This window comes from Carcharodon carcharias, chromosome 8, assembly GCF_017639515.1.
Source record: "Carcharodon carcharias isolate sCarCar2 chromosome 8, sCarCar2.pri, whole genome shotgun sequence".
Lineage (NCBI taxonomy): Eukaryota > Metazoa > Chordata > Chondrichthyes > Lamniformes > Lamnidae > Carcharodon > Carcharodon carcharias.
In genome coordinates, this window is record NC_054474.1 from 149,714,562 (window position 1) to 149,733,424 (window position 18,863).

Consider the following 18,863-nt stretch of genomic DNA (forward strand, 5'->3'; position numbering starts at 1 on the left):
AGGATAGGAGAGAGAGAGAGGGAGGGTGGGAAAGGAGAGAGAGAGAGGGGGTTGGGAAAGGAAAGAGAGAGTGGGAAAGGAGAGAGAGAGAGGATGGGAGAGAGAGAGAGGGTGGGAGAGGAGAGAGAGAGGGGGCGGGAGGAGGAGAGCAAGAGAGTGGTAGAGAGAGAGTGGGTGCAGGAGGGAGAGGAGAGATCAAAATGTTGAACTGAGTATCTGGAGTGCTTTGTGCTACTCAGGTCTTGTTTGGGTTATTTATTATCAATTTTAAATTCATATAGTATTTTTGTTATATTTGGGGATTTATTTTATTTTGCAAGTTATTCAGCTAGGAACCCATGGTGCTGAACATTTATCGTCCAGTTTTTCAACTTGTACATTGGTTTTTCCAGATAAGAAATGTGCCAAGGAACCCAACTCTGGCTTTAACATTGATTGCTATGGGAACTCACAAATAACTTGAAGTTGTTTTACTTCAAGTCGCGATTTTCAGGAACGCTGCCACTACTTTAAGTGAATGCTTACTGTATATTTATGTGGATATTGTGAGGATAGCATCAGACATGGCTGTGATGCTCAGACATCAAGATTGCTAGTTGGACGTGGGCACTGCCAACTGTTGAACTGAACCCCAGTGAGTGGCAGCATCTGAAGGAAAAGGAAATTGCAGTTGTGGGGGCGGGGGGGTCGGAAAAGAGTGGCAAGAGAAAGAGAAATTACAGCTTCCCTATCCCTACATCCCAACATCTTAACTCCATGAATAACAGTTTCACCACACTGCAGCACTTCATCATAGAAAACACCCAAGGACTTGAGTAACAATGGCGCCAAGATATACTCACTATATATATTTCTTCAATCATGGAATTTGGATGATCTGCCCCTTCCCCACACCCTTCCATTTTCTAACCTCCACCCACGCCTGTTGTAAGAAGCACAGCAGCCAATTTGCCCACAGCAAGTTCCCACAAACAGCAATGTGAGAACAAGCAGATAATCTGTTTTTCAGTGATGTTGGTTGTGGATTAAGTATTTGTCTCAGGACAGCGAGGAGAACTCCGGTGCTTCTTTGAACAGTGCCACAGGATCCTTAATGTTCACCTGAAATGGCAGACGGCACCTCGATTTAACATCTCATTGGAAAGACAGCACTCTAACAGTGGTGCTCCCTCGGTACTGGCACTGGGAGTGTCAACCCAGGACATACACTCGGGTCTCTGGAGTGGGGCTTAAACTCAGTTTCCTGACTCAAGAGGCAAGAGTGACATCCAGTGAGCCACAGCTAACAGTGTCCTACAGTCTGCATCTCTCTCCACATTACCAGAGGCCGTGCCTTTCACTGGGCTGCAGTTCCATGGGTGATGGCATCCCTGTGGTACCTCACCAGAGTGCCCATTCTCATGTGTGAACCTATTTGACTTGGGAGGGTATCACTGGTGAGCACAAACCAATAAATCTCTGGATACTAATTAGGGGTAGGAATCCTTGCCAGAAACTGTGAAGCAAATTGTCCTGCTTTTATTAACACTGCCAGGATGAGAATGTGCTAACTCACTCCTGCTACAACTGGTACTCATTGTGTCTTCAACAGACTGCTAGTCCCAAAGTACTGCACACAGGAGGAGCTTGTACACTAGACTTAACCACTGGGCCACTGAGGGTACTGGTTAGGGGTAATCCCGCTTTGAGTTGCACTCACCTCTGCCTTATACATTCGAATCAGTCCCTGATTAACCTTGGACCATGCAGGGACAGCACTGATGTTCCACAGCTGGTTGGAGTGTTCCGCAAAAGGGCCAGTCTTCATCTGCAGAAACAAACAGTAGTTTGTGGCTTTACTCACTTCTACACAGAAACCCACGTGGTTGTCAGGTAATATAGAATTATATAGAATGTATATCATAGGAACAGGCCAATCGGTCCAACCAGACCACGCCAGCAATTACACTCCACTCAAATTTCCCTCCTTCCTCATCTAACTCCATCAGCAGAACTTTCCATTCCTTTCCCCCTTGTAGGCTTATCTAGCCTCCCTTTACATGCACCTATACTATTTGCCACAACTAATTCCTGCAGTAGTGCGTTTAAAAACTGTGTTTTTGATTTCAGAGCCTAAATCACTAGAAAATAAATGTGAACAAAAGTGGTCCCATCATTGGTCCTTATGGAGTGGACCCCACTCTTCTATCACTGGCAGCAGTCTGTGTGGATCACTCAGGAAAGACTGAATAGACTGGGGATCTTTTCTCCAGAAACGAGAAGGCTGAGCCTGATAGAGGTCTTTTAAATGATGAAAGATATGATGAGGTAGACAGAGAGAGGATGCTTCCACTTGCTGGAGAGGTCAGAACTAGGGGCCATCAATATAAGATAGTCATTAATAAATCCAACCGGGAATTCAGGAGAAACTTCTTCACCCAGAGAGTGGTGAGAATGTGGAACTCACCACCACAGGGAGGGGTTGAGGTCAATAGTACAGATACATTTAAGGGGAAGCTGGATAAACATGAGGGCAAAAGGAATACAGAGATGTGCTGATGGGGTGAGATGAAGAGGGATGGGAGGAGGTTGATGTGGAGCATAGGATCAGGTGGGCTGAATGGCCCGTTTCTGTGATATAAATTCTATATCTCAACATTAATCTTGCAGTTGCCTAACACCTCATCCCTTGACAGTTTCCGGCTGAGTGAAGCTCCACCTTCCCAAGTCTCTCTTTATAACCTCATCACAGGTTACTACTAACCAGGGACTGATTCAAATGTATAAGGCAGAGGGGAGGGCAATTTAAAGCGGGGCTACCTCTACACTGCAACTTCTCCATCCTTCCAACAATGGGTGCCCCTAAACTGTGTACAATTCTCCAAACTGTGGCCTGATTAAGGCCTTATATAAGTTCAGCATTACTTCTGTGCTGTTGTAGTCTCTCTGTAGATACACTTGCCCTTTTCATAGTCTTATCTGCTGACAAAGAAATGGGTCTCCCCATCTTCTACACACATCACTGCCACTCCCGGAAAGAAGCATCTGCCGATATCAGGAAGGGCACTTCCTGAAGAGGCTGAGGTTGATCTTTGCTCTACCTCAATATTTACACATTCCAGCCAATGGAGGGATGGGGGAAAACAGCTCAACCACAGAGAAATTGCTCACATGCTGCAGCCCTGCTCAGTATCGCAGTCAGATTAAGGCAAGCAAAAAAAAAGGAAAGGACGCACACTCTCATCCTTGTTTTCAAATCCTTCCGTTGTCACACCCTCCCTATTTCTCAATCCTCTCCATCCCCACAAGCATCTGAGATCTCTGCACTCCTCCGATTCTAACCAATTCCTTTTAAAACCTTCCTCTGAAGGAGGTGGAGAGGGAGGAGAAGAAATGGTGACCTGGTTTCAACATTTACATTATTGTAATCTATCGGGTCAACCCTTGCCTGCTTCACTCTAGTGTAACTGTATCAACTTCTCAAGTCTAACTGATATGACCTCTCATGTCTACTGCACCTTTCCATTGGTTTTATACCTTACCTTTCTTTAATTCATTATTTATTCTAGTGGTATAGTGGTATTTTCCCTGGACTAGTAATCCAGAGACCCATAGCAATGCTCTGAGGTACCTGGGTTTGAATCCCACCACAGCAGATAGTGGAATTTGAATGCAATAAAAAAAAAATCTGGAATTAAAAGCCTAATGATGACTATGAAGCCATTGTCGATTGTTGTAAAAACCCACCTGGTTCACTAATGTCCTTTAGGGAAGGAAATCTGCCATTCTTACTTGGTCTGACCTACATGTGACTCCAGACCCACAGCAATGTGGTTGACTCTTAAATACTCGGACCTATACCACAGACCACAGCGGTTCAAAAAGGCAGCTCACTACCACCTTCTCAAGGGCAATTAGAGATGGGCAATAAATGCTGGCCTAGCCAGCAGCACCTACATCCAATGAATGAAAAAAATAATAATTTACTGGAAGTGGGCGTCTTTGCAGCATTTATTGCCCATCCCCAATTGCCCTTGAGAAGGTGGTGGTGAGCTGTCTTCTTGAACCGCTGAAGTTCCTGTGGTGTAGGTACACCCACAGTGCTATTAGGGAGGGAGTTCCAAGAATTTGACCCAGTGAAGGAATGGCGATATATTTCCAAGTCAGGATAGTGAGTGGCTTGGAGGGGGACTTCCAAGGTGGTGGTGTTCCCATGTGTCTGCTGCCCTTTTCCTTCTAGATGATAATGGTCGTGGATTTGGAAGGTGCTGCCTAAGGACCAGATATTCTGCCTTAGTGATGTTGAATAATGAGGAAACAAAGGTTGGCCAGGATACTTTGAATAGTGATGAAATACTTCACACCCACCTAAGGCTGCAGATGGAGCCTTGCTTTAATGTCTCTTCTGAAAGTCTACAGGGCGACGGACCAAGAACTGGAAAGCGGGATTAGTCAGGATAGCTTTTTCTCAGCTGGCCGAATGGCTTCATTCTGTGTTTTATGTTTTTAAAGAAGGCACCTTCAACAGTGTAGTATTTCCTGCACTGGGACTGTCAGCCTGGATTTGGTGCTCTATTCTCCAGTGTGGGGTTTGAACCCACAATCGTCTCACTCAGACAAAACTGAGCCACAGCTGACACCTATGTGATTTGGTGCAAGTCACAGAGGATATCGATCTCATCCTTTGACCCAGCACTGCTAGTCTGAGACTGCAAACAGAGTAAGAGTGACTGGGTTTGGAAGGATGTTCCTGGGCTCTGCTTTACACCCGATCTTCCCGAAACCCTGTTCCAGCGTGACTGAAAGCCAGGCACTTATGAAAACTGCAAACCACTGGATCTATTTCTCATTTTGATTTTAGAAAATCAAAAAATTACAGGACTGGAGTAACAGATATCAGCTGAAGCAAAAAAAAAAATCAGTGATTTATGTGTCCAGTCCTTCCTTCCAAGAAAAAAATGAAAAGAAATAAAAGTCAGAATGAGAAAGTTACACAGAGGAGTCAGAGCAGGCAATCTTTAACACATTGTTGCAATAGTGAGCAGTAGTACATTTTCTTCTGCAGCATTTCACATGAGAAAAATGGATTTCTTCAAAGCAAAGGGAAGCTATTTTGGGTTCACAGCAAACATCGAGGCTGAAGGAGGAGGTCCTCAGGGAATCTGAGTCATAGCAGCCATCTTGGGTAGGAAATTACTCAGTGACTACTTTCAAGCTTCACAGTCCCCCCGGGGGAACTGACCCTTTTAAACTATTTCTCTGGCAGCTAAGGGGCCTCAAGCTTCCTTCTTCCTGTGCAAGCTTCCTCTGCCGTTTAACTGAAATCTGAGCTTGCTCGTCCTTCCTCCCACTTGCAAGCAAGCTGTAACTCTTTGTGTGCCAAGTCCAAGTCCTCACCACTCCACTCCTTTCCCCACACCTGCACCACCCCCTGCCCAACTCTCCTGGAACACTGTTAGGGTGCTACTGCTACATCATGTACTAAAGGCTCCTTTCAATTAGGTGGTGGGTTAGACAGAGCGCTTAAAACCTCTCTTTGAACATTGGTGATGTTTACATAGATCCTTGGTTAGACTATACTTGGAGCACTGAGCACACTTCTGTCTTTGTATTCCAAAATAGATATAGAAGTACTAGGGAAGGTGCAAAAAAGACTTACAAGAATGATACCAGAATTGAGAGGTTCTAACAATCAGGAAAGGTTGAACAGGCTGAGGCTCTTTTCTGTAGAACGAGAAGGCTGAGGAGTCGACCTGATAGAGGTTTTAAGATTATGAAGGGCCTCAACAGAATAGAAGCAGAGAGTGGTGAGAATGTGAAACATGCTACCGCAGGGAGTAGTTTGAGGTGAATAGTATAGATACATTTAAAGGGAAACTGGATAAACACGTAAGGGAGAAAGGAATAGAAGGATTTGCTGATCGGATGAGATGAAGAGTGGTGGGAGGAGGCTTGCATGGGGATTAAACACTAGTATAGGCCAGTTGGGCTGAATGAATTTACAGCACAGAAACAAGCCAACGTAATTCATTTCATCATCTTGATGGCTCTTTGATTCTAAGAGATTGTGATGGACCTGGGCCTGCAGCAGCCTTGCTACCCATAGTTCCTCCGGTTGCATGTGGGACAAAGCTTAAATCAGCCAGTCATTACATCATCCAGCAGCAATTAAACTGCAGCAAAAGCTAACATACAGTTGAGTTGGTTTCTCCCTTCCAGTTAGCATTACATTAGCATGATTTTTTTATATTCATTCTGGGAGTGAAGATGTCACTGTTTAGGTCAACATTTATTGCCCATAGATACAAAAACAAAAAACTGCAGATGCTGGAAATCCAAAACAAAAACAGAATTACCTGGAAAAACTCAGCAGGTCTGGCAGCATCGGCAGAGAAGAAAAGAGTTGACGTTTCGAGTCCTCATGACCCTTCAACAGAATTTATTGCCCATCCCTAATTGCCCTTGAGAAGGTGGTGGGTAAGCTGCTTTCTTGAAACGCTGCAGTCCATGTGGTATAGGTACACCCACAGTGCTGTTAGGGAGTTCCAGGATTCTGACCCAGCGACAGTGAAGGAACGCCGATATATTTCCAAGTCAGGATGGAGTGCGGCTTGGAGGGGTACTTGCAGTGTTGGTGTTCCCATTTATCTGCTGCCCTTGTCCTTCTAGATGGTAGTGGTCATGTGTTTGGAAGGTGCGGTCAAAAGAGCCTTGGTGAGTTGCTGCAGTGCATCTTGGCATGGCCAGAGAGTGGTGAGCGTGTGGAAATCGTTACCACAGAAAGCAGTTGAGACTAAAACATTGTATGTTTTCAAGAAGGAGTTAGATATAGCTCTTGGGGTGAAAGGGATCAAAGGATATGGGGAGAAAGCGAGAGCAGGCTATTGAATTGGATGATCAGCCATGATCATAATGAATGGTGGAGCAGGCTCGACAGGCCGAATGGCCTACTCCTGCTCCTAGTTTCTATGTTGTAGATGGTACACACTGCTGCCTTTGTGCATCAGTGGTGGAGGGAGTGAATGTTTATTGTGATGGATGGCATGTTGATCAATTGGGCTGCTTTGTCCTGGATGGTGTTGAGATTCTCAATTGTTGTTGGAGCTACACACATCCAGGCAAGTGGTGAGTATTCGATCACACTCCTGACTTGAGTCTTGTAGCTGGTGGACAGCTCTTGTAGCCACTGTATTTATATGGCTAGTCCAGTTCAGTTTCTGATTAATGGTAACCTCCCAGGATGTTGATAGGGGATTCAGTGATGGTAATGCTATTGAATGTCATGGAAAGACGGTTGGATTCTCTCTTGTTGGAGATGGTCATTGCCAGGCACTTGTGTGGCATGAATGTTACTTGCCACTTGTCAGGCCAAGCCTGATTATTGGCCAGGTCTTGTTACATATAGACATGGACTGCTGCAGTATCAGGAGTCACGAATGATGCTGAACACTGTGCAATCATCAGCGAACATCCCCACTTCTGATGTTATGATGGAGGGAAAGTCATTGATGAAACAGCTGAAGATAGTTAGGCTGAGGATACTATTCCGAGGAACTCCTGCAATCATGTCCTGACCCTGAGACGATTGACCTCCAACAACCAAAACCATCTTCCTATGTCCTATGTATGATTCCAGCCAGCGGCATTTTCTCCAATTCCCATGGACTCCACTTTTGCTAGGGTTCCTTGATGCCACACTCAGTCAAATGCTGCCTTGACGTCAAGGGCAGTAACTCACCTCACCTTGAGTTCAGGTCTTTTGTCCACATTTGGACCAAGTCTGTAAAGAAGTCAGGAGCTGAGTGGCCCTGGTGGAATCCAAACTGAGCATCAGTGAGCAGGTTATTGCTGAGTGATTGCAGCTTGATAATACTGTCCATGACACTTTCCATTACTTTGCTGATGATCGAGATTAGGCCGATGGGGCGGTAATTGGCCAGGTTGGATTTGTCCTCCTTTTTGTGTACAGGACACACCTGGGCAATTTTCCACATTGCTGGGTAGATACCAGTGTTGTAGCTGTACTGAAACAGCTTGGCTAGGGGCATGGCAAGTTCTGGAGCACAATTCTTCAGTACTATTGCCAGAATGTTGTCAGGTCAAGTAGCCTTTGCGGTATCCAGTGCTTTCAGCATTTCTTGAGGTCATGTGGAGTGAATTGAGTTGGCTGAAGACTGGCATCTGTGATACTGGGGACCTCAAGAAGGATCATCCACTCGGCACTTCTGGCTGCAGATGCTTCAGCCTTGTCTTTTGCACTGATGTGCTGGGCTCAAACATCATTGAGGATAGGGATATTTGTGGAGCCTCCTCCTCCAGTGAGTTGTTTAATTGTCCACCACCACTCACGACTGGATGTGGCAGGACTGCAGAGCTTAGATCTGATCCGTTGGTTGTGGGATTGCTTAGCTCTGTTTATCACTTGCTGCTTATGCACACAAGTAGTCCTGTGTTATATCTTCACCAGTTTGACACCTCAATTTAAGGTATGCCTGGTGCTGCTCCTGGCATGCCCTCCTGCACTCTTCATTGAACCAGGGTTGATCCCCTGGCTTGATGGTAATGGTAGAGTCAGGGATATGCCGCGCCATGAGGTTACAGATTGTGTTGTATACATGTCTGCGGCTGCTGATGGCCCACAGCGCCTCATGGCTGCCCAATTCTGAGTTGCTAGATATATTCAAAATCTATCCCATTTAGCACGGTGGTAGGGCCTTACAACACGATGGAGGGTATCCTCAATATGAAGGTGGGACTTCGTCTCCACGACTATGCGGTGGTCATTCCTACCGATGCTGTCATGGACAAGTGCATCTGTGACAGGTAGATTGGTGAGGACAAGGTCAAGTAGGTTTTTCCCTCTTGTTGGTTGCCTCACCAGTTGCGAAGACCTAGTCAAGAGCATAACCCTTTAGGGCTCAGCCAGCTTGGTCAGTAGTGGCGCTACCGAGTCACTCTTGGTGATGGACAAAATGGACAACCATAGTCACGGTTGTAATGTAGGAAACTCAGCAGCCAATTTAAGAACAGCCAAATCGCACAAGCAGTGATGTGATAATAACCAGATAATCTGTTTTAGTGATTCTGGTTGAGGGATAAATATTGGCTAGGACACCGGGGAGAGCTCCCCTACTCTTCAAAAAAGAACCGTGGGATTTTTGTGCACAAGACATCATTTTAATGTTTTATTTTGAAAGATGGCACCTGCCAGCTCCCGCAGTACTGCCCCTTTGGCTGGGCAGTGCTGCTTCATAACTGCATACTGGGAATATGGGCCTAGAGCTTGTACAGAAGTCTCTGTCCGGGGACTTGAACCCACAACCTTCTGAATCAGAGGCGAGAGTACTTGTGACTGAGCTCAGTTGACACTGCTCCCAACTTAGCAGCAATGTGTGGATGTGCACTTGATGCAGAAAATGACAGGCATCTTTGTGCTGGAGTAAGAGGGAAAAAATTCCAAAAATAAAAAAAAAGGTTTAAAAAGAAATCTAGCATTTGTTCATAATCTTTCTGAGAAATGTGCAGAGTTTGAAGTTCTCAGCAGCCATCCTAAAGCTTACCATCAATAAGCCAGAGTTTGAAAACAATTAAGTGACTTCATGTAATCGGACACTGGCTAGCGGGGATGCACTTTATACCAGCGAGTTATAAAAACTGATCTACATCACCTCTGCTCATGAATACCCTGTGCGATGCCAAAGGAGTGCTGCATTATTAGAAGAGTCATCTTTTAAACAAAAGATTTGCCACCTGCTGCCAGAACCAGTTATGGCCCAGTAGGTAGCACATGTGCCTCTTAGTCAGATGGCTGTGGGTTTAAGTCACACTGCAGACCAACAATCTAGGCTGACACTCCCAGTGCAGTACTGAGAGACCACTGCACTGTTGAAAGTGCCACCTTTTGGATGAGATGTTAATTCGAAGACACGCCTTCCCTCTCAGGTGAGCATAAATGGGGAGCCAGTGGCTTAGTGGTAACGTCATTGGAGTATTACTCCAGTTGTCAGGCTAACGAACTGGGGACACGAATCAAAGCCCACCACAGGCTTTTTTTTATCATTAAAAACCCATCTGGTTCACTAATGTCCTTTAGGGAAGGAAATCTGCCATCCTTACCTGGCCTACATGAGGCTCCGAACCCACAGCAACGTGGTTGACTCTTAGTTGCTCTTCAGTGCCGGGCAATGAACATTGGCCTTGCCAACGACACCCAAATCCCATGAACAAATTTTTTAAGAAAGGACCCAACAGCCACCATTTGTAGAAACAGTTGAGGAACTGTCTTGGTATCCTGGGCCAATATCTATCCCTTGACCAACACCACAAAGGGAGATTATCCGATCATTTATCTCATTGTTGTTTGGTGGGAGCTTGCTACAAGCAAATTGGCTGCTTGTTTCCCACATTATAACAGTGACGACACTTCATTGGCTGTAAGGTGCTTTAGTAGGCTGTAAGGTCGTGGATTGAGCTACAGAAATGAAAGTGCAAGTTGGCAGGATAAAAGAAAGACTATCCCAACAAATGGACAATAGCCTCTTGGAGGACAAGGCTGTTTCCTATCACCATTGCTCTTCAACATCTACGTGGAAGCCACGATAAAAGAAGCACTTGAAGTCCAGAAAGATGTTAAAGCAAGAGGTCAAAATGGTGAAGGGAGTGAGATTTACAGACGACTAGATCCTAGTGGGTTGCACAGCAGAAGATCGACAGATACTAATGGATAGAATGAATAAACTGGTGAAAACTGACAGAATTAAAACTAATATAAAAAAAGACAAAAGATTGGAAGAAGTAATGGTGGGAAAGCAGAGGTCGATTTAATGGTCAATGGCTGGAGCAGGTATCACAATTTAAGTAACTGGGAAGCATTGTCAGAAGATGGTCACTGCCAGAAAGAAATCAGAACTAGAATAGCAATGGCAAAGAATTCATTCTCCAAATATAAAGAATAGCTCAGCATAGGAATGAGTTCAGATCGTAAGAAAAGAATGTCAGGACTGTGATTTGGAGTAAAAACAGAAAATGCTGGAAAATCTCAGGTCTGGCTGTATCTGTGGAGATAGAAACAGAGTTAATGTTTCGAGTTTGTATGACCCATAAGAAAAGCGGACATCCAAAGACTAGAAAGTTGTGAGATGTGGTTCTGAAGAAAGATGGAGTGAACATGGGAGCGACGAAGAAGTTCTCAGGGTGGTGGAGGGGGAAAGATTGTTAGTGAAGATCATCAAGAAAAGAGAATATGGCCAATCCAACCATGTTATAAGTCATAAGAACTTGCTGAAGGAGGTGATTGAAGAAAGATTAGAGGAATGTGGACCAAGAGAAGGAAAGAGAACGATAATGTTAGACAGCTTGAAATTGAAATTGGGAGACTCCTACGGGCAACTGAAGAGAAAAGTGCAAGCCCGCAAAGCGTGGAGAAATGAGCAGAGAACTTGCCCTTGGGCAGATCATGACTACTCCACTTGAAGGGCAATGGATCTTGTCTGACCCCATCACAGCTTGAGCCAGTGTGTCAGGAGTTGTAGGGAAACAATTTCTTGAATTCCTGATTTTCACCAAAATCCTTTACAGGAAGTGCACACTCAAAAAATAGCCTACAAACTGATCTGAAAGACGGAACAAGCTGAGGCTCTTTCTAGAAAAGAGACCGAGGGGTGACTTGATAGAAGTCTTTAAAATTATGAAGGGGTTTGATAGGGTAGACATTGAAAAGGTGCTTCCATTTGTGTGGGAGATGAATACTGGGGGGCATCAATATAAGATGGTCACTATTAAATCTGATAGGGAATTCAGGAGAAACTTCTTTACCCAGAGAGCAGTGAGAATGTGAACCTCGCTACAGAGAGTGGTTCAGGTGAATAGCTTAGATGTATTTCAGGGGAAGCTTGAAAAGCACACAAGGCAGAAAGGAATAGAAAGATATGCTGTGAGGGTGAGGTGAAGAGGGCTGGGAGGAGGCTTGTATGGACATGACTGCCTTGTTCCTCTGTTGAAAATTGGAAGTAATCCAGTGGACTTTGAAAGCTGCAGAAATACCCTGCATTGTAAAACCAGAGTGTCTGACTGGAAAGCAGTTAGCCAGGAGGTAGTTAAAACGCAGCACACTCTACAAACAGGTCACACACATGATCAATCCTGGAGCAATATCTGCTGTGCTCACCACTGACCTTGGATAAATCATAAATGAATGGGCAGTGTCAGTTTAACAGGGAATTACAGAACAACATATTTAAATTTAAGATTTACACTCAAGTGTATGTTGATCCACAAGTAAATATTAGTTCTACCCTGTGTGTTTCATTGCAGAGTTCCTTATCTCGGTCGTGCTGTTAAGGGAAGGAGGCTGCAGTGCAATCACAGACATGCCACTGTCATTGGAATTGTGCTTTGACCTTGGTTAATCACAATGGTTGGTCCAGGTGCTACTTCTGGATCCTCCTGGATGAGTGCAGCTCCAACAACACTCTAGAAACTTGGCACAATCCAGGACAAAGCAATCCGCTTGTGTGACACCCCACCCACAAACATTCATTCCCTCCATCACCAATGCACAGTAGCAGCAGTGTGTACCATCTACAAGATGCACTGCCGGAATTCACCAAGGCTCCTTCGACAGCACCTTCCAAACCCGCGACCACTAACATCTGGAAGGACAAGGGTAGCAGATAAATGGGAACACCACCACCTGCAAGTTCCTCTCCAAGCCACTCACCATCCTGACTTGGAAATATATCGCTGTTCCTTTAATGTCGCTGGGTCAAAATCCTAGAACTCCCTTCCTAACAGCACTGTGGGTGTACCTACACCTCAGGGACTGCAGCAGTTGAAGGTGGCAGCTCACCACCATCTTCTCAAGGGCAATTAGGGAGGGGCAATAAATGCTGGCCAGCGACGCCCACACCCTGTAAATGAATTTTTTTTAAAAACTGGCATTCGGGCTACTGGTCTAACTTATGGGTAGGTCAAGGGTATTGGACGATTGTGAGGGATGGGTGCTGGTATCCAAGACAATGTTGCTCAGCTGTGGATGAGTGGGAACAGGAAGCTCCTGCATGCTGGCTGTGGGGGGTGAGGGTATTGGGGCAACAGTATAGTGCTTGGGATTCCCGGGGATAAGCAGGTCAACTGCCCTTGTCCTTCCAGGTGGTAGAGGTCGCAGGTTTGGAAGATGCTGTCAAAGCAGCCTTGGTGAGTTGCTGCAGTGCATCCTGTACATAGGACACACTGTAGCCACTGTGCGTCTGTGGTGGAGGGAGTGAATTTTGAAGTTGGTGGATGGGGTCCCAATCGAGCGAGTTGCTTGTCGAGCTTCTTGAGTGCTGTTGGAGCTGCACTCCATCCAGGCAAGTGGAGAGTATTCCATCACACACCTGACTCGTGCCTTTACAGACAATGAAATACTTTTTGAAGTGCAGTCACTGTTGCAATGTAGGAAATGTGGCAGCCCGTTTGCACACAGTAAGATCCCACAAAACCCAACTGGATCAGGGCCAGATAACCCATTTAATTCTTACTGATTGGGGGTAAGTATTAGCCAGGACACCAGGGAAAACTCCTGTGCGCTTCTTCAAAATAGTGCCACAGGATCTTATACACCCACCTGAGAGCGCATATGGCTGAAAAGCGCAACAGGAAGTTTGCACTCGCCTCCTCCCGTAGCACAGAGCTGTTGAGGCTGCTCTGCAGGCTGAGGGGAGTGGGGGCGTGGTTGTTGGGGGGCAGCAAGTGAAATCTCTGTGCTGCTATGCTTTCTGGGTTGCACTGCTAGTATTCAATGGTTTAAGTAACTCCATGCTCTGGTTGGTATGTTGTGCAGATGTTGTTACTATTTCTTGGCTGCTTTTCTGAGCCTCAAGGGGATGGTTACAGACAGCCATTGGGTTCGGCGCCCCACAGCTCCCCTCCCTAAGCAGCAACTCAGTCACACTGATCGTGGGATTCCGCTTCTCACCTCATTAATAAACCTGACGCATTCCAGAAACATGTATTCCTTATGGTGCTCATTCACTATTTTCTCATCCACAAAATGGGCTGGCGTAAGGGTGGAGTGATCTGAAAGAACAGAGAAGATGACTATTCAAATTCAGCCCTGAAGTAAAAAAAAGCTGCTGATCCCTCCCCCAACTCCCTCTTGAAGGCACTGATTCTCCCTTGAACAAACATCCTCATCCTAGTGACCGTTTCTCAAGTGACAGCATCTAAGCTGCTTGACCACTGAGTGACGGATATCACTAACCAGCCAGACTCTGAACACTTTACTGAGCAATTGGCTTCAAGTCAAAATCTAATCAAAGGAGGAGTTTTTAAGTGGACAAGGCAATAGAGCAATACTGAGCTGGGCATCCGGGCTGGAGACACAACTCTGGTACTTAGAGAAAAGCAAAGACTTGCATTTATATAGCACCTCTCAACCTCAGGATGGCCCAAAGCATTACACAGCCAATCAAATACATTCTGAAGTGCAGGAATTGCAGCAGCCAATTTGCACACAGCAAGTTCCCACAAACAGCAATGTGATAATGACCAGATATCTTTCTTTTTGTGATGTTGACTAAGGGATAAATATTGGCCAGGGCACTGGGGAGAACTCCCCTGGTCTTCTTCAAAACAATAGGATCTTTTATGCCTACCTGAGAGGGAAGATGGACCCTCGGCCTTCAGTTTAGAGTCTCGGTTGAAAAACAGCATCTCAGACAGTGCAGGACTCCCTCAGTCAGCCTAGATCATTGTGCTCAAGTCTCTGCAGTGGGGCTTGACCCTACAATCTTCTGACTCAGAAGCGAGAGTGCTACTGATTGAGCACAGCTGAAACAGGAGAGGAGACCCTGATACTTCAAGAAGGGGGATTGACCTTCGTTAGAAACGTGCCATAAAACATGACTTGGATAGCAGGGCAGGAATATATCCTGACACACACCAACAGGGTTCAAATGGATTGCACTCAGGACCAGTAACTCGATTGAGCCTAGAGAACCAGGCCAATTGTAGCTCCCCAAGTGTTACACAGAATCACAGAATTTTACAGCACAGGAGGCCATTTGGCCCATCATACCTGCACCAGTTCTTTGAACAAGGTATCAAAATGATTTCACTCTCATGATCTTTCCCCATCGTCCTTTAATTCCTTTTCCTTTCAGGTATTTATCCAATTCCCTTTTGATAGTTCCTATTGAACCTGCTTCCACAGCCCTTTCAGACAGCGCCTTCCAGATCACAACAACTCACTGTGTAAAAATATTTCTACTTATCTCTCCTTTTTTCCAATTACCTTCAGTCTATGACCCTCTAGTTAATGACCCTCCAGCACTGGAAAGAGTTTCTCTTAAGTTACTCTATGAAAACCCTTCAGAATTTTGAACGCGTCTATGAAATCACCCCTTAACCTTCTCTGCTCTAAGGAGGTCAACCCCAGCTTCTCCACTCTCCACACAGAATGGAAGGGTGTGGGTTTGTGCTATGATTGTCTGCACAGGCCATTATCATGTGTCAGAAGCCAATTGTACCCACTGAAGGGTTGGACTGAGGGTGGGGGGGTGGGGGAAGCAGACACTAACAGGCATATCTGTAGGAGCAAACTCCACATTCAACTTCTGAGCTCAGAATGTTGGGCAAAGGGGGAAAAAAATCAGTCAACAGAGGAAGTGGAGATAAAAATTAATGATTACAGGTCTGGATATTAGTGTGTGAATTGACTTAAAACTTCATGATTGCCTGCCACTCTGGTCTGCTGACATATAGACTGGGGGAAGTGCAGGACTGTTTGACTCCGTCCCTCTCTCCACAATGCGGATCAAAGTGCGGGAAAACACAGAATTAAAGATTCTTCCTAAGAACAAGAGGAGGCCAGGCAGTCTCATGAACCTGTTCCACCAATTAGATCATGACTGATCTTAAATCTATCTACCCACTTTGGTTCTGTCACCCAGAATCCCCTCACCCAACACAGATCTATCAATCTCAGTTTGGAAGTTTTCAATTGTCCCCCAACATCAACAGCTTTTCAGGGGAGAGTTCAAGGTTTCCGCTTCCCTTTGTGTGAAGGAGTGCTTCCTGACATCACCCCTCAACAGCCTGGCTCTCATTTTAAGCTTCTGCTCCCTCGTTCTGGCCTCCCCTTGTTCTGGACTCCCCCTCAGCAGAGGGGATAGTTTCTGTTGATCCTATCAATTTTAAAAGCTCCAGTTAGATCACTCCCTTGATCTTCCATAGTCAAAGGAAAACAAGTCAAATACAAATACAAGTATAAGGTAATTTAACCCTTGTAACCTGGTATCATTCAGGTGAATCTGCACTGCACCCACTCCTGAGTTGCATCCTTCCTGAGGTGCAGTGCCCAGAACTGAACACAGTTATCCCAGATGGGATGTGGGTGTTACTGGCAAGGCCAGCATTTGTTGTTCATCTCTAATTGCCCCGAGAAGGTGGTGGTGAGCCGCCTTCTAACTGAGTGGCTTGATCGGCCATTTCAGGGGGCAGTTAAGAGTCAACCACATTGCTATGAGTAAGGAGTCACACGTAGGCCAGACCAAGCAAGGACAGCAGATTTCTTTCCCTAAAAGGACAGTAGTGAACCAGATGGAGTTTTAATGACAGTCCAGCAGTTTCATGATTATTATTAACGAGACTAGCTTTTTATTCCAGATTTATTAATCCATTGGATTTAAATTCCCCAGCTGCCATGTTCGGATTTTAACTCATGTCTCTGGAGTATTAGTCTAGGCCTCTGGATTGCTAATCCTGTAACATTACCACTCTCCTGTACTAACATCGCCCTGAGTTAAGAGTACAATGAGGGAATGCAGTGATCCAACCCCATCAGAAATGGGAGGAATAATCGGAAAAAGGGGGCAAGCAGATGACGACATTTTACCTATTAGTTGGGAACTGCCCCAGATGAAGGGAAGAAACTGGAAGTCATCGAGGCCCCAGACCCCTTGGCTACCCGCTGGCTCCATTCGATATGTTTTCTGCAATTTTCGCATCACCTGCAGGTACCTGTGGGTTTGGAGGAGGCAAAATCTTGAGACTTTGTGCTTCTGTTCTGATGAAAGGTCACAGACCTGAAATGTTAACTGTTTCTCTCTCCAAGCTGCCTGACCTGCTGAGGATTTCCAGCATCTGCAGTATTTTGCTTGGTTGGGATTATACCGAATTTTACAGCATCTTTGCCCCAATTGGACTGCACTGATGCTTATTCTCCACACAAGTGCCCCGACTTCTCTTCATCTCACTCTATCACCACATCCTTCTATTCCTTTCTCCCTCGTGTGTTTATCCAGCTTCGCCCTTAAATGTATCCATACAATTCGCCTCAACCACTCCCTGCGGGAGCGAGTTCCACGTTCTCACCACCTTCTGGGTAAAGAAGTTTCTCCTGAATTCCCCATTGGATCTATTAGTGATTCTCTTAAATGTATTACTCCTGGTTTTGAGAGAACAGCTTCCCTACATTTCCCCCCCCACCCCACTTCACAATTTTAAAGACCTCTATCAGGTCATCTCTCAGTCTTCTCTTTCCTGGAGAAAAGAGCCCTGGCTTGTTCCATCTTCCCTGATAGTTAGAACCTCTCAGTTCTGGTATAATCCTTGTAAATCGTGCTTGCACCTCCTCTAGTGACTCTATATCCTTTCTGTAATATAGGGACCAGGACTGCACTCAGCATTCCAAGTACGGTCTATATAAGCTCTGCATAACTTGGCAACTTTCCAAACGTATCCCTCTAGAAATGAACCCCAGTGCCTTTTTTTTATGGTCTTGTAACCTTGCTACTTTTATCCCTGTGTCCCCAGACCCCTTTCCTCTTCTATTCTATTTGAACACACACAGCCATGCAGGGAAAATGGGATTGGAACAGCACCAACTTGTTTCCTAAAGGGCTCAGTTCACCCATCATCCCTGTGCTCGTTGCCTTACATCATTCCCTGGTTTACCAACATCTTGATTTTGAAATTCTCATCCCTGTTTTCAAATCCTTCTGTAGCTTCACCCCTTCTCTGTCTCTGTAATCTCCTCCAACTCTACAATCCTCAGAGGTCTCTGTGTCTCTCCTATCCTGGCCGCTTGCGCACCCTTAACTTTCACCATTGGTGGCTGTGCCTTCAGCCGCCTGTGTCCTAAGTTCTGGGATTCTCTCCTTAAATATTTCCAACTTTAATGTGCTCCTTAAAACCTCGGTCTCTGACAAGGCTTTGACCAAACTGCCCTAATACCTCATGCGGCTCAAAGTCAGATTGTGCCCAATTTATCTTCCTGTGAAGCATCTTGGGATGCTTTACTATGTTAAAGGCACTATGTAAATGCAAGTTTTTGTTGTAGCCAGCAGAGAGAGGAGACTTATCTCCATAAGCCTGCACTGAATTCAAACCCTAGGCATAACCCAACCCAACATGTAGTTGCACATGAAGAACAATAATACAAGCGGACTCACCGATCAAATATACAAAATACAATGGCAAGCTGGTCATCAACCTTCAGGACTCCAATCTTACAGAGACAGCAGAGGAAAGCAGCAAACGCAGCTTCATGGCCTGTGTCAGATAGGGAGACAGAACAAGTCAAGGACTATGGCTTCATCATGACAGGGGACAAGGAGAGATGGACATCTCCAATGGAACATTATTTTCTATCTTTTACTCCTAAATGCACCAACACACCCTCTGGTACTTCACCCACTCTGGCCCTGCACAATGACATTTTAGTCAGGTATTAGACTGTGGGGTGCATCGCAGCTGAGTCCAATCTTGTTGTTAACCAACTTGCAGACACCCAGCCAAGCTAAATCTCTCTTTCACACACAACCTCCCCACAACACACACACACACCCATCTCCCTGCATGCCCCACGCAACCACAGCCCAGCCCCCTGCCCCCTGCCCGCG

General features: G+C 45.6%; 1 protein-coding gene across 1 annotated transcript in view; it reads right to left on the bottom strand.

The window, feature by feature from the left end:
• Positions 1-1,038: 1,038 nt before the first annotated feature.
• ptpa (protein phosphatase 2 phosphatase activator) overlaps positions 1,039-18,863 on the bottom strand; it is a 42,145-nt gene continuing 24,320 nt past the window's right edge. Inside the window, exons 6-10 of the mRNA XM_041194461.1 lie at positions 18,414-18,513; positions 16,856-16,980; positions 13,937-14,037; positions 1,700-1,807; positions 1,039-1,101 (exon numbers count right to left, since the gene is read on the bottom strand). Coding sequence (XP_041050395.1) covers positions 1,039-1,101; positions 1,700-1,807; positions 13,937-14,037; positions 16,856-16,980; positions 18,414-18,513 — 497 coding nt within the window. The remainder of the gene's footprint in view (positions 1,102-1,699; positions 1,808-13,936; positions 14,038-16,855; positions 16,981-18,413; positions 18,514-18,863) is intronic.